Genomic DNA, 27,056 nt, shown 5'->3' with positions numbered 1-27,056 from the left:
TGGTTTGCTAGCGGGAGGAAGGCCTGGCGTTCCGAAGTCTGGCTCTAGGATGTCTCAGGTCAGTCATTTGAGGTCCCTTGGGCGATCTAGGGCGATCGGAAGGAAAGTGACCGCCCAGGAGGTCAAGAGAGAAATGGGTCGTGGTCCCATCCTTGCTGCTACTGAACCTCGGATATTTCAGTGGTTTTCAGGGAAGGGGGCAGGTTTCCAAAGTGGGGGCACGCGGGCTGTCGTTGCCGCAGAGAAGTACGCGTGGCAGAGAGGTCCTCCTCAAGCACAAGCCGGGCTTCTGAGACTCTACGCTGGGGACGCAGTGTAAATGCGAGAGAATCCCTGGGGATAGGAACTTGATCCAATGTTTCAAAACCAGGCCCAGGGTCGGAGTCACAGCTAAGCCATTTACAGCACTGGCCAGATGGCGGGAGAGACGTTTTGAATGGCGGAGGCGGCTGTAGGCAAGGAGGCCGGAACGAGGAGGCAACAAGATTTGGGGGGGAGGAAGCAGCTGGAACCATTCCCGCGGCGGAGGCTCTTGGGGAGGTGGACCTCGCTGGGAGGAGGTGGCTGGGGGGGTGGGGGGGGGACCGGGACCCGGTATCAGATCGCCGGGCGCTTGGCAGCAGGGACGCGCGTGGTGTGGGGAGGGGGGGGGGGGGACGGGGAGTGTAAGCTCTCCAAGGGGCGGGCCCCCGGGTCCCCGAGCGCGGGGGCTGCGCGTCCTCCCCGCCCCGCCAGGCGGCAGCTGGGCCCTCCCCCGGCGCCTGCAGCCTCCCGGATCCCGCCCCTGCCTCGCTCCCGCCCGCCGCAGCCGCCCGCCCGCGGATCCCGGAGCCGCCGGCCCCCGCAGAGGACCGACTGCCCAGACTGCGGGTCCCGGGGCTCCCTGGGCGGGGCCGATCCCAGGGAGCCCCCCTGACTGCCTCCCAGAGCAGGGTGGGGAAAGGGATCTTAGCCCGCCGCCGCCTCCGAGCGGGCCGCCAGGTGAGCGTCGGGACAGGTAGGGACGCAGGTCGGGACGGGTGTCCCGTCCCCACTCGCCCCGGGGGCGCCCGGGGAAGGACTAACGCCCCCAGGCCCTCGCGGGAGGGGCGGGTCCCCCCGGAGTCCTTGTTCCCCAGCGCCCCTTCTCCTGCCCTGCCCGGGTCCTAGGCTGTCCCAGCCAGCTTCCGCCCCTTTAAGTCCAGAGTCGCACGGACAAACGTTTGAAAGCCCCAGGTCGTGCGGAAAGGGCTTAAAACGGGTCCTCTGACGCCCACGCCTTCCACCCGGCTGCTCCCGGGCAGAGGCCACGGTGGAAGAAACTCCCCCTCCCCCCAAAACGTACCCGACCAACACGTGTACTCCGCCGCCGGCGAGAGGCCAGACCCCTTTTACCAGCTCTGGTTTCTTCTGTTTCTTCTGGCTGGCAGCCCCTTCGCCAAATCGGTGAATCAGAAGGCTCAGAGCCCCGTTTCTCGATTTAGCAACTTGGGCACAGTTTGTTTTTAGCTGCGGCCGCTCCTCCCGATTTAAATTTTGTTCTTCTAAGTTAACTTTTGCAGCGTTCAGTAATATTTCTTAACGCTCCATATCTTGTTCTTTCAGTCTGGATCCTTCAAGTTTAGAGAGCATCTGTTAACTAGCAATTTTGAAAGGCTGCAATATTAGGCACCTACTTTTAAAGTAAATACTTTTTTAAAGTGCCCCAGTACCACCCAAGAACAAAAGACAAATGAGGCAGACGAAGCTTTGCAGCAAAAACAGCCCCTTAAGCAACAGACCCCGGCCCCACGGCCAGTTAAAATTATTTGTTAATTAATCGCTCATTGCTCGCAGTTTCCCTATTGGCTGCTTTCATAACGTCAAAAAAAGTGTTTTAAACGTCTTTCTTGTTCTATCAAATATTGATAGGATCTGTTTGACTCCCCATTTTGTGAGGCCTGGCTGATGAATCTATTTTAATATATATTTTTTTCTTTTAATTTTAGAGAGAGCGCGAGCAGGGGAGGAGAGGGTCAGAGGGAGAGAGACAGAATCTTAAGCAGCCTCCGGGCTTACATAGGGCCCTGGGATCCTGACCTGAGCCGAAATCAAGAGTCCAGGGTTCAACCACCCAGGCGCTCCTTCTTTAATAATATTTTGTAAGTTTATTTATTTATTTGAGAGAGAGAGAGCGCGCGCGCGCGCGCGCGCACACACACACACAAACGCACGCGCGCAAGTGGGGGAGGGGCAGAGAGAGGGAGAGAGAACCCCAAACAGGCTCTGCACTGTCAGCGCAGAGCCCCATGCAGGGCTCAATTTCACCATCAGTGAAATCATGACCTGAGCCAATACCAAGAGTCCAGTGCTCAACCCACTGAGCCACCCACGCGCCCCAATATTTTTTAATAAAGTTTTTGTATTTATTTAAATACGAATTTTTTTCATCCAATCAAGTTATAGATGTGATTCACAAATCAAATAGAAATGAGTCTGCCTTTTTATTTCCTATATATATAAAAGCAATATCTTTAAGAGCACGGAAAGGGGGAAGCAGTGTTTGATCTTTTTTATTTTATTTGGGGGGGGGCATTTTATCTTTTACTTTTTAAAATATTTTTTAAGTTTATTAATTTATTTTGAGAGAGAGAGCGAGCAGGGGAGGGGCAGAGAGAGAGGGATAGAGAGAATCCCAAGCAGGCTCTGCCCCATTAGCATGGAGCCCAATGTGGGGCTCAAACCCACAAACCACGAGATTGTGACCTGAGCTGAGACCAAGAGTCAGGTTCAAAGCCCGGCTCTGCGGCTTTTGTGTCAGGTGACCTTGGGTCCGTGGCTCCCCTTCTCCAAGGCTCAGTTTTCCCAGCTGAAAAATCGGCACCTCCCTCCTGGAGCTGTTCGTGAGGCTTCTGTGAGATTCGATAAAGCCCTTGCCACGTGCCGAGAGCAGTTACTCTGCGGTTAACCGTAGCTGGTAGTTTATGAAGGCCTTTTCTTTCTTTTTTTATTTTCTTGTTTCTTTTTTTAAATGTTTATTTTTGAGAGAGTGTGAGCAGGGGAGGGGCAGAGAGAGAGAGCTGGGGACAGAGGATACGAAGCAGGCTCAGCTCTATTAGAGCAGAGCCCGATGCGGGGCTGGAACTCACCACCCGTGAGATCGTGACCAATGCGTGACATACTCACGGGGATAGTCAAATCTCACACCAGTGTGACTCAGCCCTGCCACCAAATGGGTCTGGGAAAGACTTCCGGTTTTCCAGGCTTTTGGATTTGGGGACTGGGGAGAGGAGATGGGGACCTGCACGTTTCTCATTTTATGGAGAGGAAAATCCACTCAGAGAGGGAAGCCCGTTCCCCCAAGGTCATGAACAAGAGTTTGGGGTGGGGCTGGCCCAGGAGTGACTGACCATATAGAACCTGCGACACTCACCTTCCCCACAATGCCACTTTCTCTGCGGGCTGTCACCAGCAATTTCCGAAAGCAATGTCCCTTACTAGCCTGGTGATGCCTCCTCGCCCAGAAATATCACTGCTGCCTCCTGGGAATGAGATGATGCACAGAAAGAATTTTCCAGAGTGCCTTACCCAAAGAAAGCACTTGGCAAGTGTGAATTATAATTTGCGCAAAGATGCAGTGAGACTGTTTCCTTCCTGGGTTCAATAACATCAGTGGTGTTTATTGATAGCATTCATATTTTTTAAATGGTGAATTATAACATCCATACAGAGAAGTATATAAAACAGATGAACAGTTTAACAAATAATTGTAAAATATGGAACCAGGGCCCAGGTCAGCAGCAAGAACATCGTCAGCCCCCAGAAGCTTCCCTGTGGGCACCTTGTTAATAGCTCTCTCCCTCCCCACAGGGGAAACCAGCGCCCTGACTTTTACGATACTCACGTTCCTATTTTGCTCTTTTTATTTTTTTTGGTTTTTTTATGTTTATTTTTTTTTATTTTTGAGAGAGAGAGACACACACAGAATCCGAAGCAGGCTCCAGGCTCTGAGCTGTCAGCACACAGCCCGACGCGGGGCTTGAACTCGCGAACCGTGCGATCGTGACCTGAGCCGAAGCCGGACGCTCAACCGGCGGAGCCACCCAGGCGCCCCTATTTTGTTCTTCTTTATATGGTTTTAGTACCCACGTGTGGATATTAACGACACTTTATTAGTTTAGCCTGTTTGCGAACTTTCTAAGAGTAGCACCACGGGTGGGAGTATATAGTTTATCATCCAAGCAGGAAACTTTAGAAGTAGTGGAGGTCTGGAATTACCCGAATTACCCTGGGGACCATATGTGTCGTAGACCAGGGCTGCCCCGCGCAATTCAAGCTGCCCGGGTGTCCCAGGACTCAACGTTCTAGGTGCCTTGCCGCCGTTCTGTGACCACCTTAATTTATTCCTACATCCTCCAGTGGATGGATGGGTCATTTCCAGACCGGAGCTGTTAGAGACAATTGTGTCATGAACATTCTAGTGTGTGTTTCCCGGCTCTGGGGTCAAATGGCTGGGTCCTGGGGCAGGCACACATTTTCAACTTCAGTAAAAAATGCCCATCTAGGGCGCCTAGGTGGCTCAGCCGGTTGAGCGTCCTACTCTTGATTTCGGCTCGGGTCATGATCTCGAGGTTTGTGAGTTCGAACTCCACCATCGGGCTCTGCGCTGACAGTGTGGAGTCTGCTTTAGGGGCACCTTCGAGGTTCAGTTGGTTTTGGCTCAGGTGGGGTTGAGCCCTGTGGCAGGCGGAGCCTGCTTGGGATTCTCTCTTCCTCTCTCTCTGCCCCTCCCCTGCTCTCCCTTGCGCGCTCTCTCTCAAAATAAATAAATATTGAAAAAAAACTCATAAAAAAATAATTGTACTTTTTAAAGATTATTCGCTATTGACCTTTGTAACTTCAAATGTTATGCTTCACTTCTTTTTCTGATTCTGGCAACTTTTGAGTCCCGTGACGTGAAGCAGGTGAGCCAAGCATCTTGGTTTCCCCTCCTCCCGCCTTGGTTTCCCATCTTTTGTTACTTGTACATTTATTTTCACAGTGTCAAGGTTGATAACATCTACAGTCTGTTCTGTTACCATATTTAAGTCTTAGATGCTTTCACTGTAGAGTTTCCAGGGTTTTCCTGACAGCTTCAGTGAGGTGTAATTTACATACCATAAAAGTCAGCCCTCTAAAGTGTGCAGTTCAGTGATTTTGTAGTGAATTTACAGAGTCGTGCAGCTATCACCAGTTTTAGAGCATTTCTGTCACCTCCAAAATATCCCCCGTGCCTATTTGTGGTCACTTCCCCGCTCCCCAGCCCCGCCCCAGGCAACGACTAATCTTTCTGTAACTTTAGATATGTCCTTTGGGGACATTTCATGTAAATATATCATACAGTATGTGGGGTTTGTGTGTGTGTGTGTGTGTGTGTGTGTGTCTGGCTTTTTTCACTTAGCATGCTGTTTGGAGGTTCATTCATATTGTAGTGTGTACCCATTCTTGGTTCTTCGTGCTGCCGATCAGTGTGCCGTTGTGCGGATAGACCACGTTTCGTTTATCCATTAACCAGCGGACGGACGTTCGGATCGTTTCCAAATAGATAATGTTGCTGTGAACGTTTGCAATCAAGCCTGTGCGTGGACACGTGTTTTTATGTCTCGTGGGCAGGTAGCCTCGTGATAGAATTGCTGTGTTTCGTGGAAAGTTTATGCTGAGCTGTTTTTGTTAATGTTCACCTTTCAAAGAAACTGCCTGTTTTCCCAAGTGGCTGTCCCATTTCACGTTCCCATCAGCAACATGCGGGGGTTCCAGTTTCTCCGGGTACTGGCCAATCTTTTGAACAGTAGCCATTCCGGTGGGCCTGACATGGTGTCTCATCGTGATTTTAATTTGGAGTTCCTTAATGACTAATGATGTTGAGCATCTTTTCATGTGCTCGTTAGTCATACACATATCGTCTTTGGTGAAATGTCTCCTCAAATTTTGTGTCTATTTTTAAAGTGGTTTGTTTGTCATACTGTTGAATTTTAAGTGTTCTTTATATATTCTGGATACGAGTCCTTTATCAGATACATGATTTGCAGACATATTCTGCCAATCTATAGCTTGTCTTTTTCATTTTCTCACTGGTGTCTTTTAAGTGCAAAAGTTTTACATTTTGAAGATGTTTAATTCATCCATTTTTTCCTTATACGAATCACACGTTTGGTGTCTTATCTACGAAGTCTTTGCTTGACCCAAGATCATTAGAGTTTTCTCCTATTTTCTTCTAAAAATTTTTGTGGTTGTAACTCTTACATTCAGGTGTATGGTTTATGTTGAGTTGATACTTGTGCGTGGTATGAGGTAAAGGCCTAAACTCATCTTTTTGCATGTAGATTTCCCATCACCGTTTGTTGAGAAGACAGCCTTTATGCTAAGAGACCAGATCTTAAATGTTCTCACCACAAAAAAGAAACGATAATTAAGTGACATGATTGGAGGTGCTAGCTAATGCTAAAGTGGTAATCATCTTGCAATACATAAATGTATCAAATCAACACATACACCTTAAATTTACACAATGTTATATGTGAGGTGTATATATATATTTACATGTATATACTCAGATATATATACATATACATACATGTGTGTACATATATATATATATATTTTTTTTTTTTTTTAAGAAGAATGTCCCTATTTTAGTGAGAATGTCTCTAGCCTCCAGGTCAAATTGATTCTTTTTTCTTGCATATTGTCAAATTGACATAACATGGATACAGTTGGTGTATATATTTGGACCACGATTTTCTTAAGCAGTTTTTTGTTTTTCCTGCAGTTTGTCAGAGCTTTAATTTTTCCCTTTTTTTCTGAGTTGTTTTTTTTTTTAAGTGTATTTACTTATTCTGAGAGAGACAGAGGTAGTGCAAACAAGGGAGGGGCAGACAGAGAGGGAGACAGAAAATCCCAAGCCGACTCTGCACTGCCCGTGCAGGGCCCAATGCAGGGCTCGAACCCATGAAACCACGAGATCGTAACCTGAGCCAAAACCAAGAGTCAGATGCTCAACAGACTGAGCCACCCAGGAGTCTCTAGGATTTTATATTTTTTCCCAACGTTTATTTATTTTTGGGACAGAGAGAGACAGAGCATGAACGGGGGAGGGGCAGAGAGAGAGGGAGACACAGAATCGGAAACAGGCTCCAGGCTCTGAGCCATCAGCCCAGAGCCTGACGCGGGGCTCGAACTCACCGACCGCGAGATCGTGACCTGGCTGAAGTCGGACGCTTAACCGACTGCGCCACCCAGGCGCCCCAGGATTTTATATTTTTAAGTTTTTCTAAGCGATCTCTGCAAAAGAACGTGGAGCTCAAACTCAAAACCATGAGATCAAGTCACATGCTCCACTGACTCAGCCAGCCGGGTGCCCCTTTAATTTTTCCCTTTTGAGAGAGGTATTTTCTGGGTTCTAACTCATCCAATCTACTTTTGGGGAATTTTTTTTCTTCTAGAAAACATTCTTCCTTTTATAATATCCTGTTCTTACTGTGTTTTGAGTATCTTCTCTAATCTAAACGTACCCAGGGCAAATGTACCAATTTGCAGGGCCCAATGCAAAATGCGTGTATGGGCCCCTTGTTTAGAAAGGATTGAGAATTTCGGGGGCGCCTGGGTGGCTCAGTTGGTTAAGCGTCTGACTCCTGGTTTCGGCTCAGGTCATGATCTCGCAGTTCGAGGGTTCGAGTCCCGCACTGGGCTCTGTGCTGACGGCATGGAGTCTGCTTGGGATTCTGTCTCCCTGTCTCTCTGCCCCTCCCCCACTTGCGCTCTGTCTCTCAAAAAGAAATAAACATTAAAAAAAAATTTTTTTTAATCAAAGTAACTGGTATGATGGGGCCGGCTCAGTCGGTAGAGCACATGCCTCTTGATCTCGGGGTCATGAATTCGAGCCCCACGTTGGGTGTAGAGATTACTTAAAAATAAAATCTTAAAAAATAAGTAACTGTTTTGAAATTTGGGGCTGTTATAAATATAGTCCTGCTTTCCCACTGGCTTCTTAGTCTAGTTGAAGGGATGACTGAGAACTGTGTTTGGGGACAGCACTTGGTGTTAGGAGGGAGAAGCCAGTCTTTGCTGGGAGTGAGCTCCCAGAGGCTTCATGCAGTTTCTTTATTTCTTTTTTTAACGTTTATTTATTTTCGAGGGAGAGGGAGAGACAGAGCGTGAGCAGGGGAGGGACACGCAGAGAGAAAGAGAGGGAGACAATCTGAAACAGGCTCCAGGCTCCAAGCTGTCAGCACAGCACCCGATGCGGGGCTCGAACTCACGAGCTGTGAGATCATGACCTGAGCCGAAGTCGGAGGCTTAACCACTCAACCGACTGAGCCACTCAGGCGCCCGGAGAGATCTGTTAAAGTAGAAATGAGCAGTCGCCACTGAGGTCTCTCCAGCACATCCAGTCTGCCAATCGTCACGTATCTGAATAAGGCCTTTCCAGACCATTCCGTCCAACCGAGCTGGCTTAGAACAGAAGAACCACCTTGCTGACATTAGAATGGTGAAAAATAGGAGCGCCTGGGTGGCTCAGTTAAGCGTCCGACTCTTGGTTTTAGCTCAGGTTGTGATTGATGGGGTTTTGGGGGTATGGGTGGTGGTCGTGGGCTCCGGCCAAGAAAGAATTCTTGAAGACGTCTTTGGTGCAAAAAGGTGATTTTATTTATTTTTTTTTTTTAATTTTTTTTTTCAACGTTTATTTTATTATTTTTGGGACAGAGAGAGACAGAGCATCAACCGGGGAGGGGCAGAGAGAGAGGGAGACACAGAATCGGAAACAGGCTCCAGGCTCCGAGCCGTCAGCCCAGAGCCCGACGCGGGGCTCGAACTCGCGGACCGCGAGATCGTGACCTGGCTGAAGTCAGACGCTTAACCGACTGCGCCACCCAGGCGCCCCCAAAAAGGCGATTTTATGAAAGCCCGGGGACAAGATCCGTGGGCGGGAAGAGCTGCCTTCATGCAGTTTCTTTAGAGAACAGTCCTCCAGTATGGTTTTGTTTTTCCCGTGAATGAATGTTGGGCAGCCGGAGGCCTGTGTGGCGAAGCACGTGGGGAGCAGGAGAGCGAGTGGGGAGCCCATAGGCGCAGTCATTGCGAAGATGGGCGACCTCTGTCCTCCCTGTGCTCTCTCACTCTCCACCTGCACACCTACCCCAGCCTGGCCCCCCTCGACCCCTGGCTCTGGGTCCAAAGCCTCTTGAGGTTAGGGTTAGCCTCCTTGAGGCTCCATTGTGCCCACTTTGAGTTTGACCCTGGCCCCTACACTTGGATCTGCTTTCTGTCTTTCTGGAAAATAGTGGCATTCCTTTTTTGTGGACGGGCTTCCTCCTGTTTGCTTTGCGTTTGCATTTCTTTGCCGTCCACAGAGAGGACGCCCTTTGAGAGGGAGATCAGGCTGCCCAGATTCCAACCCCCGGTCCACGTCTGACTGCTGTGTGACCTTTGGGGAGTCATTTTGCCTCTCCGGGCCTCAGTTTCCTCCTGGTGTGATCAACTGGGATAATACAGAAGTCACAAATGGCCACACCCATTCAGTTCCTGGGTCTGCAGATCTGTCTGTTATCTGGCCCATATGGTGCCTTAATTTTTTTCTAATGCATTGCTAACCTTTAAAAATTGGGTGACTTCACATGGAAACTGGGGTTTCCAGTTTCTTTTGAACAAACTGGAAGATGTGGCCAAAGCAGGCCAACCTTCCTATTTGGCGGTGAAGGAGCCAGAGTACAGATTGGCACAGACTTCAGGCTGGCTGTACCTTCTGGTTTGCCAATCCCCACCACTCCCTGTTTCCTCCTACCCAGCGGCCTCGTTTAAGATACTGCCCATCTCAGGGGCGCCTGGGTGGCTCCGTCGGTTGAGCGTCCGGCTTCGGCTCAGGTCATGATCTCACGGTTTGTGAGTTCGAGCCCCGCGTCGGGCTGTGTGCTCACAGCTCGGAGCCTGGAGCCTGTTTCAGATTCTGTGTCTCCCTCTCTCTCTGCTCCTCCCCTGCTCATGCGCGCGCGCTCTCTCTCTCTCTCTCTCTCAAAAATAAGTAAACATTAAAGAAAAATTTTTTAAAAAGGATACTGCCCGTCTGGGAGTTAAGTGTCCTATTCTTGGTTTCAGCTCAGGAAGAGATCTCCCAGTTTGTGAGTTCGAGCCCCACTTTGGCTTTGTGCTCATGGGGCAGAACCTGTTTGGGATTCTCTCTCTCTCCGTCTCCCTTTCTCTCTGCCCCTCCCTCGCTCCCTGTCCCTCAAACTAAATAAACTTTAAAAAAAAGAAAAGGATACTGCCTGTCTGTTGGAGGCATTTGAACTTGGTTTTCCTGGGATACCGTTTCCAGGGCATCGAGCACAGGATCAGGCACAGAGGACTGTTACTGTTAAGAGGCCAGCCAGGGGCAGCAGTGTGGGTGGGGGCCCAAACCCAGCCCTTGCTCTCATTGCCAGGCCAGGCTACCCCAGGGTTGGATTCACCCAGGAGGGATGGCTTTTTTTTAAAGCTTTATTTATTATTATTTTTTTTAGTATTTTTAAAGTTTATTTATTTATTTTGAGAGAGAGAGAGAGCACATGTTGGGGAGGGGCAGAGAGAGAGGAAGAGAGAGAGAATCCCAAGCAGACTCTGCAATATCAGTGCAGAACCCAATGGGGGACTTGAACCCATGAACCTCGAGATCATGACCTGAGCCAAAGTCGGCCACTTGTGAGCCAAGATTTTCTTTTTCTTTTCTTTTCTTTTTTTTTTAAGTTATCCCTTCCAGGGGTGCCTGGGTGGCTTGGTCAGTTGAGCATCTGACTTTGGCTCAGATCATGGTCTTGAGGTTTGTGAGTTCAAGCCCCACATCAGGCTCTGTGCTCACAGCTCAGAGCCTGGAGCCTGCTTCGGATTCTGTGTCTTCCTCTCTCTCTGCTCCTCCCCTGCTCACACTCTGTCTGTCTGTCTCTCTCTCTCTCTCAAAAATAAACAAACATAAAAACATTTTTTTTAAATAAATAAATAAAAATAAAAGGCATTCCTTCGGGGTGCCTGGGTGGCTCAATCAGTTGGGTGTCCAATCGGCTCAGGTCATGATCTCACGGTTTGTGGCTTTGAGCCCCATGTCTGGCTCTGTGCTGACAGCTTGGAGCCTGGAGCCTGCTTCGGATTCTGTGTCTCCTTCTCTCTCTGCCCCTCCCCTGCTCACACTCTATTTCTCTCAAAAATAAATAAGCATTAAAAAAAATGTTTTTTTTTAAATAAAAAGGCATCATTTCTGGACGGCTCAGTTGGTTAAGCATCTGACTTTGGTTCAGGTCATGATCTCACAGTTCGTGGGTTTGAGCCCCACTTCCGGCTCTGTGCTGACAGCTTGGAGCCTGGAGCCTGCTTCAGATTCCGTGTCTCCTTCTCTCTCTGTCCCTCCCCCACTTGCTCTCTCTCTCTCAAAAATAAACACTAAAACAATCTTTTTTTGAAATCAACCCAAAGACTGCTAAAAGCCAGCACAGGCCCTGATTATCAGCAGCTCATCTGACTTCTTGAAAGGGAAGCCACATCAAATCTTTGAACCTGCATGTAATTCTTAAGAGCAAAGAATTCTGATCTCGGCTTATTGAGAAACAACATCAGCGCTATGGTTCAAGAGCAAAGACTTAAAATTAATAAGGGAAGATGTCAGGTAGAGGAAACTCCCCCGAGGGCACGACAAACAAGCCATTCTGTCAAAAATTAAAAAGACAATTGACAACACCTGGTCCTGGCAACTGGAACTGGCCTGAGAACACATCGTTGAAGGGACTGAGAACGGCCCGTTGTTGCCAAGAAAACCTATTGGGTGTTTTCTTGTCAAGTGAAATATACACTTACTGTATGATCCCAGAATGTCCCTCCTAGGTATTTACTCATGAAAAATGAACATGTATGTCCATACAAACACTCGTACCTGAATGTTCATTGCAGCTTTATTCATAACAGCCCCAAACGGGAAAGAGCCCGATGTCCCATCATGGTGAGTGGATAAACAGATTGTGGTTTATCTGCTCCATGGAATACTCCTCAGCGATAAAAAGGATCCAAGTACCGATTGACGCATGCAACAACGTGGGCGGATCACAGAGAAGTTACCCTGAAGGAAAGCAGACACAGGGGAACATACTGTATGTATCAGCCAGAGTCCAATCGGGAGACAGAAACCAGGCAGTAAATTGAAGGGAGAACGTTTAATAGACAGAATTATTAATTATAGCAGGGAAAATAGCTACTAAGAAATGAAGAGAATGCTAAAGAATATAGAAATAGCAGAGATCAGGAGCAGTACCACCTCTGTGATCCAAGACTGAAAGCTTGAGGGCGCCTGGGTGGCGCAGTGGGTTAAGCGTCTGGCTTCTGCTCCGGTCATGGTCTGGCGGTCCACAAGTTGGAGCCCCGCATCAGGCTCTCTGCTGCCAGCACGGAGCCGGCCTCAGATCTTCTCGCTCAGTCCTCCCCCACTTGCACGCTCTCTCTCAAAAATAAACATTAAAAAAAAAAAAAGACTGAGAGCTTGAGAAAGATGACAGTCCCAGACCCTGATCTCATTTGAGAACTCTTGGAGGAGGCTCACAAAGGGCATAGGGGCCGCCCCCCCCCCCCCCCCCCCCCGCCCCGGCCCCGGTTGTGCTGCACCTTGAACTTGATGGAAAGGCCCCGCTCTGGAACTTGCCAGAAGTCTGTCCAGCGGGATGCTGGGGAATGCAGTTCGCAAGGAAGTGGGGCGCTCGAGGCAATTGGAAACCGCCTGAGGGGGGGCGCCAGGGGACGGCGCTGGCCGCGGGGTGCTGGCAGGCACGGGAGAAGCTTGCACGCTGCAGGTGCCTGAGAAGCTGCCCTGGGGCGACGAAGCTGGAAGAAAAAAAAAAAAAAAAAAAAAAAAAAAAAGCCTTCTTCCTGTCGTGTTCCTCTGGCGCCCTCTACTGGGGAAATTCAACCTGTCAGCCGGCACAGAAAAGTTTAAATGGCCAAACTCGAGTTTGGCCAAGGGGAACTATGAGGCAGTATATGCCTCTGTGGATTCGCCTTGGGGAGAGGGTACACAGGGGAGGGGAGTGGGCACATGTGAAGCTCCCTGCCCCCTCTGAGCTCTGCCAACTCCCCACAGCACCCGCGCTGAACGGGTATGTTATATGATTCCATTTGTATGGGATTCTAGGAAAGAATGTTAAGCATCTGATCATAAGGTCATGATCTCATGGTTCGTGGGCTCGAGCCCTGCTTGGGGTGAGCCCCGCTTCTCTCTCTCTCTCTCCTCTCTCTCTCTCTCTCTCTCTCTCTCTCTCTCTCTGCCCCTCAGTCACTAGTGCCCTCTCTCTCCCTCTCACAATAATGCTAAAATGCTAAAATTTTAGCCTGGGTGGCTCATCGGTTGAGCGCCTGACTCTTGACTTCAGCTCGGGTCATGATCTCGCAGTTTGTGGGTTCGAGCCCCAGGTCAGGCTCCAAGCTGGTGATGTGGAACCTGCTTGGGATTCTGTCTCCCTCTCTTTCTGCTCCTCCCCTACTTGCTCTCCATCTCTCTCAAAATAAATAAAAATTGAAAAAATTAAATAATCTTTAAAAATGATGCTAAAATTAATAAAGGTAAAATCAATACAAATTCAGTAATAAAATTAATGAAGGACAAACATCCTATAAAATGAAGACCACTTAATGAATCATGAGCCTTGAAAATGAAATTCTAGGAGCTCCCGGGTGGCTTAGTCAGTTAAATGTCCAACTTCGGCTCAGGTCATGATCTCACAGTTCTTGAGTTCGAGCCCCACATCGGGCTCTGTGTTATCAGCACAGAGCCCCGTTCGGATCCTCTGTCCACCTCCCTCTCTCTGCACCCCCCCCCCTCACCGGTGCGCGCGCTTTCTCTTTCTCTCTCTCTCTCTCTCTCAAAAATAAACATTTAGGAAAAAGAAAGAAAGAAAATGAAATTGTATTATTTGGCCTTTGGCAAAAGTAGGCTCTAGCTGGAGAGACCGTATGGAGATAGACAAGAGCCTGCCAAGCCCCAGCTGTTCGAGTCTCCCCATCCCAGGCGCCAGGCAGGGGACTGAATAAGCCCTCAGATGACCCAGCCGCACCCCTGCCGGATGACAACTGCACTCCAGCCCCCGAGAACTGCCGACCTGCGCCCAGGCAACTCCCAGAGCCAGAAAAAAAAAATCATAAAATAATGGTTATTGTGAGTGGATTCCAGCAAACAAACCATGTCAATGGTGTCATCACTGAGTCATGGAGGAATTTTGGGGCAATATTTTCCAGTCACTATAAAAAGGCCACTGGCCCCACACAATTTGAGGAACTGCTGAGGAGAGAGATAAGCGAGCTTACTCGTTTCCAGGGACGCCTTCGCTTTAAATAGTCCCATATTTTGTTTGGCAAGTCCGGGGAGAGCTTCTCTGACATCTTTTTGTCCCTTTCCGTGGACTACCATCTCGGCTTATTGTTAGTGTTTCTCCTAAACCTTTTACAGAAAGGACTCAAGCTGTACAGCCTGATGAATATTTAACACACACATATAGCCAGGCCTCGGGTCAGGAAACGGAAACAAAATCCTTTCTAAATCCTTTCTAAATGAGTACATCTCTGCCTGGTTAGAATTTCTTTTTAATATATATGTATTTTGGGGGCGCCTGAGTGGCTCAGTCAGTTGAGCGTCTGACTTCGGCTCAGGTCATGATCTCACGGTTCGTGAGTTCGAGCCCCGCGTCGGGCTCTGTGCTGACAGCTCGGAGCCTGGAGTCTGCTTCGGATTCTGTGTCTCATTCTCTCTCTGCCCTTACCCCGCTTGTGCTCTCTCTCTGCGTCTCAAAAAATAAAAAATGTAAAAAAAAAAGAAAAAAGCATATATGTATTTTTAAGTTTATTTATTTATTTTGAGAAAGAACGCACAAGCAGGTGAGGGGCAGAGAGAAGGAGACACAGAATTCTGCGCCATCGGCACAGAGCCCGATGCGGGGCTCGAACTCATGAGCCCTGAGATCAGGACCTGTGCTGACATCAAGAGTCGGATGCTCAACCGACTGAGCCACCCAGGTGCCCCTGCCCAGTTAGAATTTTTAATGCTGCCTGAAATTCTCTTAGCAGAGATTTTTTTTTCTTAAGATTTTATTTTCAGGTAATCTCTACACCCAACGCGGGGCTCAAACTCACAACCTCGGGATCAGGAGTCGCAGGCTCCACCGAAGGAGCCAGCCAGGCACCCCAATGGCAGAGAATTTGTTGTTGCTGTTCAGCACATGTGGTCACCATGAAGTGGGCCATCGTGTCATCGACCGCAATCTCAAGGTGCAAACGACTCCGGATGGTTAAATAAAATGAAATAAAGGTATCACACCAACAAAAATACCTATCGTCAGAATAGCTAAAACGTGGAAGCGGCCCATGTCCAACAGCCGATGAATGGATCAGCAAAATGGAATATTAAGCAGCTTAAAAAGGAAGGGAATTCTGGGACGCCTGGGTGGCTCAGTCGGTTAAGCATCCAACTCTTGATTTTGGCTCAGGTCATGATCTCAGGGTCGTGGGATCAAGCCTCGAGTCGGGCTCCACTCGAGGCATGGAGCCTGCGGGAGACTCTCTCTGCCCCTGCCCCACTCTCTCATCAATTTTTTTTTAAAAAGGAAAGGAATTCTGATTTATGCTACAACACGAGTGAACCTTGAGGATATTACGCTAAGGGAACAGGCCAATCACAAACCGGTGCTGTATGATTATTCCTCTTACGTGAGTTACTTAGAGTGGTCGAAATCATACAGACGAAAAGGACAGTGGTTAGCCGGGGCAAGAGGGAAGGGGGTGGTGGGGAATTACTGTTTTACAAGGTGAAAAGACTTTTCGAGATGGATGGCAGGGATGGTGACACGTTAATATATTTAATATCACTGAATTGTACACTTAAAAAGGGTTATGATGCTAAACTTTATGTTACATGGGTTTTACCACCAAACAGAAAACAATGGAGAAAAAGAATTAGCCCCGTAAACAGGCAACAAATATAAATAAAGTAGGTTTCTGAATTAAAAAATAATAATGCGCTAGTAGTCAGTACTTAAACACAGCATTGTTCAAAAACAAAAAATCAAGGGCGCCTGGGTGGCTCAGCCGGTTAAGGGTCGACTCTTGATTTTGTGAGTTCAAGCCCCGCATTGGGCTCTGCGCTGTCTGCAGGCTGACAGCCTGCTTGGCATTCTCCCCCTCTCTCTGCCCCTTCCCTGCTTGTCCTGCCTCTGTGTCTCCCAGCATAAATCAGTAAACTTAAAACAAAAAATCAAAGAGACCAAAAACACATGCTATTCCCGAATTACGTTTCCTAGGCTCAAAGGAGATAAATACGTTTCATGGGCAAGGAAGTGGGTAGTCGGGATTGGAACCCAGATTGGTCTGTGTCTGCACTCAGGGTGCCCGCTGTTTCTTACCGGGCGGGGGCTCTTTTGGCTTTTGGGGCAGGACAGTTCTTTGTGGAAGGTACCCATCCCACACAGTGCAGGTCACTGAGCCTTGTCCCATTTAGTTAGTGCTGCATAACAGACTACTCAAAACATAGTGACCTAAAACGATAACCTTTATTTCATGGCTCTGGGGGTTGGCTGGGCTCAGCCAAGCTGTTCTTAGAGGCTCACACGCAGTGCCGTCTGACAGTGACTGGGGTTGGGTCACCTGAAGGCTTATTCGCCCCTGTGTCTAGCCCCCGGGACGTGACTCAAACAGCTGGGGCTCCCCAGACTTTTCTCCGCCTGAACTCACGGGGTCTCTCCAGTGCGATGACTTCAGGGCAGCCAGACTTAAGCAATGACTCAGGCAGGGGTGTCCTGGAGCCGGCTTGTGAGAGCAAGACTGTGGGCAGCTCTCCAGCCCCACAGTTCGGGGACTTCATGTTGGTAGCTTGCGATGAGCGGCGGCAGGTGCATTTACCCAGACGTCAGTAAATGCTATGGACCCAGACTCTTTTTCTCCTCCTTGTTAACCATTTAGCCCGCGCACCCACTGGAGTCAGGGCTCCCAAGGCACCTGTCCCAAGAGAGCCAGGCAGTGACCTGTATCTTTTACGACCCCGCCTTGGAAATCCCTTAGCGATGTCACATCTGTGGTGCTCTGAAAGTTGAAGCAGTCACAGAGGTCTGCCCGTGTCAAGGGGAGGGGTGTGGACTCTCAATGGAGGGCAGTCGAGTCCCAGAAAAGCATGTGATGTAGTATATGTTACTATAGCCATCGTGGTCTGCAGAGCGTCTCGGGTTCTGGAAACTGCCTTCCAGTAGCATCCCCTGGTCGCTGTGCCGGCCAGTAAAATAACCACACCCCTCCCCCCCCCAACATACGCAGCCCCAAAGACTGACAGCAGGGCATTGTGCCTTACGTGTCCCAAACTGGCTCAGCCAGTAGTTGGCATTCAGCCGTGTGGACATCATGGCCATAAGGCTCCTTATGGCCCTTTAAGCAATTTGTTTTGTTTTTAAATGTTTATTTATTTAGTTTTGAGAGAGAGAGTGCGCGCGCGCGCGCGCACACACACACGGGGGAGGCACATGGGGGAGGGGCAGAGAGCGAGGGAGTCACAGAATCCAAAGCAGGTTCCAGGCTCTGAGCTGTCAGCACAGAGTTGGGCACAGGGCTCGAACCCACAAACTGTGAGATCATGACCTGAGCCAAAGTCGGACGCTTAACCGACTGAGCCATCCAGGCGCCCCCCACTCCGCCCCCCCCCAGACAAGCATTTTGTATACTCAGGGCTCGTAAGGTACATCACTTGAAGGTCCTTGCTCCTTGGCAAAGTCTGCCTGCACTCATCTTGTGAGGAGGCCACCCCAGCTCCAGAGATCCCTTGTTCGCCAATGTCCAGCACATTCTTTTTTTTTTTTTTTTTTTTTGATCAGCACATTCTTAAGGAGAACCAAGCCAGGAAACCACACTCTGATGAGTTTCACGTCCATGACAGGCAAATTGGTAAGCTTGGTATTAAATTGTTGCTAATTATTAATGCAACTAAGAACCACTTGGGGAAAAGCACACCCTGTCTCTTGAAGCCTGTCTTATAACCCATCACCGAATCAGGGTGAAGGGGGGGGTATCAGGACCCATGTGGGTGGATCACTAGCCCGACGCAGGCTTCTTAACAAAACCTTAATCAACTTATTTAAAAATAATAACAGCTGTCACGAGTTGAGCACCTCCCGACGTTAGACAACATAACAACATAACAAGCATTAGATCATTGGAGCCTGTTAACCCGGGGCAACCTCCTGTGATCGGTTTGCCCATTACACAAGATGATGGGATTCGGTGAGATGACCCAGCTTAAATGCGCGGCACAGTCGCTTAATAAAGGCCCAATAAATGTCACCAGATGAAAAAAATCATAGCTAAATGGCTATTCGTCATTCTTTTATGATGGGTAATAATAATAGCAACTAACATAATTTGGCATTCAATATTAATTTAATGTCACTCATTTCTGAGACACCAGCGGTTTTTAAGTGCTTTACAAACATGAACCCGTTTCGTCTTTACAACAATCCCTTGCAGTAGGTACTGTTACCATCCTCGTTCTCAGAGAAGGAAACGGCACTAAGAGGTTGAGTGATGTGACCTCGGTCACATAACCACCTAGCGGCAGAGCCAGAACTTGAACCCAGGCTGGCCAGGATCCAGCCACAAGGTGTTCATCGCTAGGCAGTTCTGCCCCGATGGAGAAAATGCAATGAGTTTCTCAGTAGGTCTTGAGCCCCATCACTGAGTTCTTGCTAAATAAAGGTGTTTCACCTGGCCATGCCTCAGTTTCCTCATCTGTGGAGTGGGTTTCTGATGTGACGATTCATTTGTTCATTCCATGAACATCTGTTCATTGAACACTTACTATGTGTCAGGCACTGGTGTGGACGGGGTGGTGTGTAATATACAAAAGAAACAATAACTCTTCCCCATGGTGATTATAATGCAGTTAGGGAGACAGGCAATAAGCAAAGTAAAGTAGATTATATATGCTTGTGTGTGTGGTGTGTTAAGAGGTGATAGGAGCTTTAGGACAAAGGAAGGGGGAGTAGGTGGTGGTCAGGAGGCCCTGAAATTGTAAACAAGGCGGCCAAGGATGGTCTCGTGGAGAAGTTGACATTTGAGCAAAGACTTGAAGTCTGGAGGTGAGCCTAGAAATCCTCTGGATCCGGGTGGCAGGAACAGCCCATGCGAAGGGCCTGGGGTGTGGGGGCTGGTGTCGCTGGGCAGAGGGGGTAAGGGGGAGATGAGGGCAAGGAGGTGATGGGGGCAGACTGTGTGGGAGCTTGTGGGCCACAGTGAGGACTCTGCCTTTATTCTGAGCGAGGTGGAGCCCGAGGGGGGGGGGGGGCGGGCCCTGAGCAGGACAGGGACAGGACCTGACTCAGGTGCTCACCCCGACCCGGCTACTAGTGAGGAACAGACACCTGGGGAAAGAAGCAGGGAGACAGTGATGAGCCAGGTGGGAGGTGTACGAATGGGCAAGATCCCCAAGGGAGTGAGTGGTGATGGAGGATACAGGAGGTTCAAATACCAGTCCCTGACGTTGCCAGATCAGAGGGAGGATGGACAGTCAAGGAGACTCAGCAGGAGCCACCAGGCAAACTTGGAGGGGTCCAGAGGTTGTGGGGCTTGGAGCCAAGTGAAGAGGGAATAACCCTCGGTGGCAAGTGCTGCTCAACAGGTCCAGCAAGGTGAGGACTGAACTCTGACTTTGATTTAGCACCGAGGGGGTCAATGGTGACCTTGGCATGTGGCGGGGGGGGGGGGGGGGGGGGGGGTGGGGGGTGGGGGGGGGGGTGAAGCCTGATGAGACAAGATTTAAGAGAGAACAGAAGTAGAAAATATGGAGGCAGAGACTGGAGACAGCTTGTTTGAGAAGTTTTACCATAAAGAGGAGCAAAGAGGGGTGCCTGGGTGATTCAGTCGGTTAAGCATCCTACTTCAGCTCAGGTCATGATCTCACGGTCCGTGGGTTCGAGGCCCACGTCGGGCTTTGTGCTGATGGCTCGGAGCCCGGAGCCTGCTTCGGATTCTGTGTCTCCTTCTCTCTCTCTGCCCCTCCCCTGCTCATGCTCTGTCTCTCTCTCTGTCTCTCAAAAATAAATAAGTGTTAAAAAAAATTTTTTTAAAGAAAAACATTTAAAAATTAAATTTAAAAGAGAGAGAGAGAGAGGAGCAAAGAAATGGGGCCAGAGCTGAAAGGGGAGGTGAAGTGAAGAGAGGGTTTGTTTTCAGACGAGAGGGATGACTGTGTGGACTGCTGAGAATGATCCAGCGCGAAGGGGGAATCCAAGGCGCGGCAGAGAGTGAGGAGAACTTGAGACTGAGGCCTGGAGTGAGCGGGGAGGGGTGGGAGCAGGCCGAGCCGGGGGCTGGGGGCGGGGGCTGACGTTTGCAGGGCAATCAGAGGGGAAAGCACAGAGGCCACGGGGCAGGGAGCTGGTAGATTGGGTGATGGGTACCTGTGAAAGTTCACTTCTCATTGCTTGTATTTTTTCTGCAAAATAAGAAAGCAAGGGGAAAGTGAAGAGGTGGAAGGCAGGGTGTGATAAGCTAGGCTAGCGCTGGGGGAGAAGGTGCGAAATAGTTATGTATAGAGAGGAGGAGCCTGTGGATAAGAGAAATGGCCTCTGCTTGCCGGGCTGGGCTGGGCTGGCCCGTGTGGGTCAAGTTCACAACCTTGAAGTGAGACCAGCCAGTGGAGTTGTGTGTTCTTTGGCGACCTTAAAGTGGGTAGGCAGGGGGCTGATCGAACCAAGGTCACGTGTCGGAGGAAGCCGGAGGCCAGGATGTATGCAAAGAATGTTTTTAAAGAGTATCTGAGCAGTTTAAACTGGATAAGGAAGACACGAGGACTTGAGGGGGTGAGGGGCAGTGAAAAGGAGGTAGACACAAAGGATGAGGGAATCACAGTGGGCTGGAAGGGGCCCTGGAAGGAAAGAGCTGGAGAGAGAAAGGGTGATGGTTGGCAAGGAGATTGAGGTCTTGAAGAATCTGTGGTTATTGAGACAAGGTCTAGGTGTGACCATAGAAGGGAGGGGCTGAGAAGAGAGCAGGTCAGAGAACAGAGAGGCCGGTGGCCCAGGATCCAGGATCATGTACCTGGATGTGGAAATGACCAGGGATGTTGAGAAGAGCAGCGTGAGTGGCAGTGAGCCTGAAGCTAAAGTCATGAAGTGAGGAGTGATCTGGGTCAGCAGATGGTGCACAAGGCGGCCTAATGAACCGCCTATTCTGATGACACAGGAATCATAGCTGGGGAGTTTGAGGGGGGGATAGGAGAATGGTCTGGAAGTAGCACCAAGGAGCAAGATTCACCCATTTGGAAGGGCCACAGGAGAGCTGAGTTTTGGTGAGAGCAAGATGACAAGAATGTTCAGCGAAGAGAGCGGGGAAATGGGTTTTGCTGACGACAGTTCAGAAGTGTCAAAGGCCCAAGGAGTTGGGAGCCGGCTGGGCGATGGGGGTGGAGATGGTTTCCTCCTCGGTGGGTTTGTGTGTGTGTTCGTGGTCATACACGTAAACTGACTAGCCTGACTCGAGTGCACCGGCCAGACATGGAAGCCGTGGTGAGCGGTAGTGGGGGTCATGGTAGACCAGGGGTATTTTGCTTGAGGGGGAAAGGTGGGAAACCGATCGCCCCAGAGCCAATGAACGGTCAGGAAATAGGTACCCGGTTTTCACGGCCCTAGCAGCCCCTGGTCCTCCACCGGAGCTGGTGGGGTCATGGTCAAGCTGCAGGGACCTTGCGTCCTGGGAGAGATGAAGGGAGGCCAAATTGCCCTGACCTGCTGACCCCTCTCAACCCGCAGGATTCCGGCGGCCTGAGATGGGCGCCCGGCCTTCGCGGCGGCGGCTGCCCGCGGACCAGCCCGTAGCCTTGGACGCGCTGCCCCCGGAGCTGCTCGTGCAGGTGCTGAGCCACGTGCCGCCGCGCGCATTAGTGACGCGCTGCCGCGCAGTGTGCCGCGCCTGGCGCGACGTGGTGGACGGGCCCACCGTGTGGCTGCTGCAGCTAGCCCGCGACCGCAGCGCCGAGGGCCGCGCACTCTACGCTGTGGCCCAGCGTTGCCCGCCCAACAACGAGGACGAGGAGTTCCCGCTCTGCGCCCTGGCGCGTTACTGCCTGCGCGCACCCCTCGGCCGCAACCTCATCTTCAACTCCTGCGGAGAGCGTGCGTGCCGGGGGCGGGGCCAGGGGCGGGGCCGGGGAGACAGGAGTGTTGTGTGGGGTGGAGGAGCCGGGCGAGGATTAGTGTAGTGGACGTGGTCAGGATAATGAGGCAGGGCGGGGCCGGGCAGGCAGCCAGGGGGCGTGGCCGAGGGAAGAGGAGACTGGGAAACTGGCCGGGGGCGGGGGAAAGAGATGGACTGGGGCGGGGGGGAGGGGGCAGGTGCTGTGGGCAGTGAAGGGAGACGAACTGGATGGGCGAGAAAGCTGGAGGAGCCAAGAGTCGGGCCCCGGCAGGAATGACACGTGCTCGGACTGTAGATACAGTGGGCGGGGTTAAGGGGGGAGGAGCCGGGGAGGACTCGGGGAAAGCCAATTGGGTGGCTGGCGGGGGCGGAGCTTGCATGGAAATATGAAGCCGCATTGAGAGCCTGTGGGGAGGGGGAACTGAGCGAGTGGGCGGGCCCAAGGCAGGGGGAGCCAGGAGGCTGCTGTAAGAGGGGATGGGACCTTGCTGGCAAGAGCCCGCAGTTAGGGAGAAGCCCAAGTGGGTAAATGAAGTAGATGAAGGGAGACAGAACTGGAGGCGGGGCCGAGTGGGGCTGAGGACGAGTTGAGTGGAAGGGCAGGGCTGAATGTCGCGGTGGTAGGGTGGGAACAGGAATGCCCGCGTCTGGGAGGCGGGGCCAGAGTGGAAGAAACCGGGGGCGGAGCGCAGGAGAGAGGAGTCGATGGGCGGGGCAAGCTGAGCTGTGGCGGGCGGTCGGCTGGGCGAGCGGCAGGTGAATTCCTCGACTTCAAGGTTGTTGTATCCCACAGAGGGCTTCAGAGGCTGGGAGGTGGAGCACGGCGGGAATGGCTGGGCCGTGGAAAAGAACCTAATACTGGTGCCGGGGGCTCCTTCCCAGACCTGCTTCGTGACTTCTTTCCAGTGAGTGGCCCCTGATCCCTGGGGCAAGGGCCTTGAGTTGGGAAGGGGACCCTACCTACATCCTCTCTTTCCCTCATTGATTTACTCAGTCAAATATTTGTTGAGGGCCTGCCAGTACCAGGCCCTGTTTTATATGCCAGAGAGATACCAGGAAAATTCAGAAATGCAGCGGGGGAGACATTAAATACATAAAACAGTGAAATAATAATGACAACAAAACGACAAACATTTACATATAACTCTTTGAATCCTGGCAACAGCCCTGTGACACAGATAGTATGATTATGTCCACTTTATAACAGGCACAAAACGTAGCCAACATCTAGTAAATGGCGGAGCTGAGATCTGGGCCCAGGTGGTCTGGCGCCAGAGCTTCTGATGGTGATAAGTTCTATGAAGACATCAGAACAGTTGACTGGTTGATTCTCTCTATTCTCCTACCTCTTACCCATTTTCCTTGTTCCCTCCCCCCATATTCAACCATTCTCATGTGGCATCATCCAGCTCGCTAGTAGTTGCCAGTATATTGGGCATGAAGTGATGTCTCATTGACGTTTTAATTTGCATGTTTTGATTTACTAATAATTAAGCATCTCTCCAAGTGCTTGTTAGCCTTTTGGAATCCCTCTTTTGGAAATTGCCCATTCATCTTTTCTATTAGGGTTGATGTCTTATTCTTGTTATACGAGAATTCCTCGTATATTTTAGCCCCTTGTCCGTCCTGGCCATCTACTATCTGTATCAACTGTGTCCCTGGTGTTCTTGGTTGTTATTTTCACATATCAAATGCATCGCTTGTTTGCTTTAGAATGTGTTTTTGAAATTTTGGGTAAAAAAAACCAGTCCCTACCCAACAGTATTCTCTCATAGTCTCTTCTAGTAGCCTCATAGCTTTATCTTTCACATTCAGATCTTTAATCCACCTTTGAATACGGCGTGCCGCTTCTATCACTAACGAAGTTGCCAAATATACCTAGGTCTGTCCCCGAGCACTCTGTTCTCTTCCACTACGCTATTTCTATTATGACGGCATGTTCAAATTAGGGGGGGACTGTTTACAGAGGGGTAGGCAGACCACAGGGGAGACTGCGTGAACCTTAGGCTAGTAACAGTGAGGGAAGGGGCATTACCAGCCCTGGGCCTGACAAAGGTAAGGGGAGGACGCAGCTCCTAAAGAGAAGGCTGTGAGGAGAGGGTCCCATGGAGCTGTATCCTTTCATGAAGAGACGTAGCAGTCCCACGGTGATCCATTGGGAGGGAGCCAGGAGGCCACATAACCTGATTTTACTCTCCTCTCTCCCTTCCCTCCTGCTAGACCTTCCCATCTGGGACCCAACAGGAAGGGGAGAGTAAGGGAGACCAGTCCACACAGGCAGTATACCCTCAGACTTGGGCCTCCGCACTTTAGGAGACTCCAGGATTGCCTGCTCAATGTTGAGCATCCATTTGTACTGCTGTCGCAGTCCCCACAAATGTTAGGGACATACAGGTCAGCCTGTATCCGGAGCCTAGAGCCTGGTGGAGAATAGTGGAGGGGATGTGAGAGGCCAACGGGATTGCCCAGCCCATCATATATCTTGTCTAGTAGAGCAAACCCCAAGGGAGGCTTCTTGGAGGAGGTGATTTCTGGGCTGTGACTTTCTGCCTCATCCCTTCACCATCTCCTCTTTCCAGATGGTGCTTCAAGAGGCAGCTTGTGGACTTGGTGATGGAGGGGGTGTGGCAGGAGCTGCTGGACAGCGCCCAGATCGAGATCTGTGTGGCCGACTGGTGAGGAAAGAATGGCAACCTGCCCCAAGCGTCACCCATGGTGGCAGCAGTCGCGCAGAAGGGGTTCACCTGGGCCCCCATCAACCCCCCGGGCTGGCCACTGCTACTGTGCTCCTGGAGTGAGGCTGAGGGGGGGGGAAGTGATGCTCTCACAGTTGCAGAGGCAGGAAGGGGCAGGGTTTTGATGAGCCCAGAACCCCACTTTGCACTCTTCCCTGTCCCCCGTCAGCAGGCCCCAGGGTTGTTGACATGGGGGCCATTGGCTGGTGCCCCATCTCACCCACTCCTCCCTCATCGCCCACACTCAGTATGGACCCGAAGGGCTTGTGGACACCCAAGGCCCCAGGAAGGTTTGGAGCACTGTGCCCTGAGAACTGAGACTCAGGGGGGCAGAGTTGGGATGGAGGCAGTGGTTCCAGAGCACTCGGGCTCTTTCTTCAAGCTCTCACTCCTCCATCAAAGTCTGGTTTCTTCCCTGGGGCTCTGGCTCCTCCCCAGAAATACCCAGGCTTCTCCTCCCCTGGGGGCGGTGGTTCCTCCCAGACACACACACACACACACACACACACACACACACACCACAAAGCCTCTAGAATCCACCCCAGGGGCACCCAGGCTCTTCCCCGCAAATTCCCAGGACTTGATCTCTCCATGTGCAGGGTGGGTGTGTGCGACCCTCACCCAAGTGCAGGGAGGCTTAGTCCTCAGCCTCCCTCTCCCCGCCCCAGAGACCGGGTGGGTGGCAGGGACATCAAGGCTCACCACGACCTGGCAGGTGGGGTGCCCGCGAGAACTGTGGCTGCATCTACCGGCTCCGGGTCCGCCTCCTGGACGTGTACGAACACGAAGTGGTCAAGTTCTCGGCCTCCCCCAACCCGGTCCTTCAGTGGACTGAGAGAGGCTGCCGACAGGTGGGTCCAGACTGCCTTGTGCCAGGCACAAGAGACCACATCTTGTAGGAGTGCAGTTATATGAAATGTCCAGAATAAGCAAATCCCTACAGAGAGAAAGCAGACAGACCAGCGATCGCCAAGGCTAGGGGAAGGGAGGGATTGGAAGTGACAGCTAACGGATATGAGGCTTCTTTCTGGGCTGATGGAAATGTTCCAGAATTAGAGAGTGGTGATAGTTACATAACATTGTGAATATAGGTAAAAGCCACTAAATTGTGCAGTTTAAATGGTGCATTTTGTTAGGTGAATATTATCTCCGTAAAAAAGTTTTGCAAAGGATAAGAAGCGCCAGAAGCCAAAGTTCTTCCGTGGCCCACAAGGCCCCACGTGATCTGCCCCTTACCTCGCTGACCCATCTCCTGTTCTCTCGTTTGCTCCAGATACACTTCTACCCCAGGGCCTTTGCACTGACCGTTCCTCTGTTCCAAACACTCTTTGTCTCTGTCCTAATCCCCGCATGGCTCTCTCCCCTCCTTCGGGTTTCTGCCCTAGTGTTGCCTTAGTGATGCCTTTGCTCACTCACTTTACAACCCCACCCTCCTGCCTACCTTACCCTCTGCCTCTTACCCCCAGCTGTCTTCAGGGTCTGAGTCCCCGACTAGACTGTCAGGTTCACCAGGTTGTTCTTCGCTGCTGTAGCCCCAGCACCTAGAGCAGGGCCTGGTACCTACTTGATCCTTGGGGAGTGCCTGTTGAGGTGGAGGAAGACAGGGCCCCACAGCTCCTCAACCTCCCGCTCTCCTTCCCCATACAGGTGTCTCATGTCTTCACCAACTTTGGCAAGGGCATCCGGTACGTGTCTTTCGAGCAGTATGGGAGGGACACGCGTTCCTGGGTAGGGCACTACGGCGCCCTCGTGACCCACTCCAGTGTGAGGGTCAGGGTCCGCCTGTCCTAGCCGACCAGCCTGAGCCAGCCTTCCAGAGTGTACTGCCGTCTGCCAGACGTCATCAGTCAAAGACAGCTTTGCAGTCGGGAGCCGGATGCCTGTGGACAGTGAGGGTCCCGTGTGGCCCATTCCTGGCACACCTCCAGTGAACCCCACTTGCTGCTGCTTCAGCACGGTATCACACATGCTGTGCAAGAAACCAGGGACCTAGGGCGTCTGGGTGGCTCAGTAGGTTGAGTGTCTGCCTCTCGGTCTCAGCTCAAGACGTGACCTCGTGGTTTGTGAGATCGAGCCCTGTGTCGGGTTCCGCGCGGACAGTGCAGAGCCTGCTTGGGATTCTCTCTCCCTCTCTCTGCCCTCCCCTCGCTCATGCTCTCT

General features: G+C 51.0%; 1 protein-coding gene across 3 annotated transcripts; it reads left to right on the top strand.

Annotated features, from left to right (window-relative positions):
- FBXO17 (F-box protein 17) lies at nt 1–27,056 on the top strand. Of its 3 annotated transcripts, XM_047834173.1 has the most exons (7): nt 747–981; nt 17,847–17,916; nt 21,777–22,139; nt 22,955–23,066; nt 24,741–24,836; nt 25,612–25,747; nt 26,544–27,056. In XM_047834173.1, the coding sequence occupies exons 3-7, from the start codon at nt 21,794–21,796 to the stop codon at nt 26,685–26,687; spliced, it is 834 nt and encodes a 277-aa protein (XP_047690129.1). In that variant the 5' UTR covers nt 747–981; nt 17,847–17,916; nt 21,777–21,793; the 3' UTR covers nt 26,688–27,056. The 3 variants fall into 3 exon arrangements, with proteins under 3 accessions (XP_047690130.1, XP_047690129.1, XP_047690128.1); XM_047834174.1 differs by lacking the exons at nt 747–981; nt 17,847–17,916 and adding an exon at nt 1–58; XM_047834172.1 differs by lacking the exon at nt 17,847–17,916.

This window comes from Prionailurus viverrinus, chromosome E2, assembly GCF_022837055.1.
Source record: "Prionailurus viverrinus isolate Anna chromosome E2, UM_Priviv_1.0, whole genome shotgun sequence".
NCBI lineage: Eukaryota > Metazoa > Chordata > Mammalia > Carnivora > Felidae > Prionailurus > Prionailurus viverrinus.
Note: the sequence above shows the minus strand (reverse complement) of the source record. Positions and strands in the feature narration are given on the sequence as shown.

Bases quoted from the DNA above. Each gene is read 5' to 3' on its own strand.
- FBXO17 (XM_047834174.1), top strand. From the start codon at position 21,794: ATGGGCGCCCGGCCTTCGCGGCGGCGGCTGCCCGCGGACCAGCCCGTA. The intron at 23,067-24,740 runs GTGAGTGGCCCC...TCCTCTTTCCAG, and splicing joins TGCTTCGTGACTTCTTTCCA to ATGGTGCTTCAAGAGGCAGC. The intron at 25,748-26,543 runs GTGGGTCCAGAC...TTCCCCATACAG, and splicing joins CTGAGAGAGGCTGCCGACAG to GTGTCTCATGTCTTCACCAA.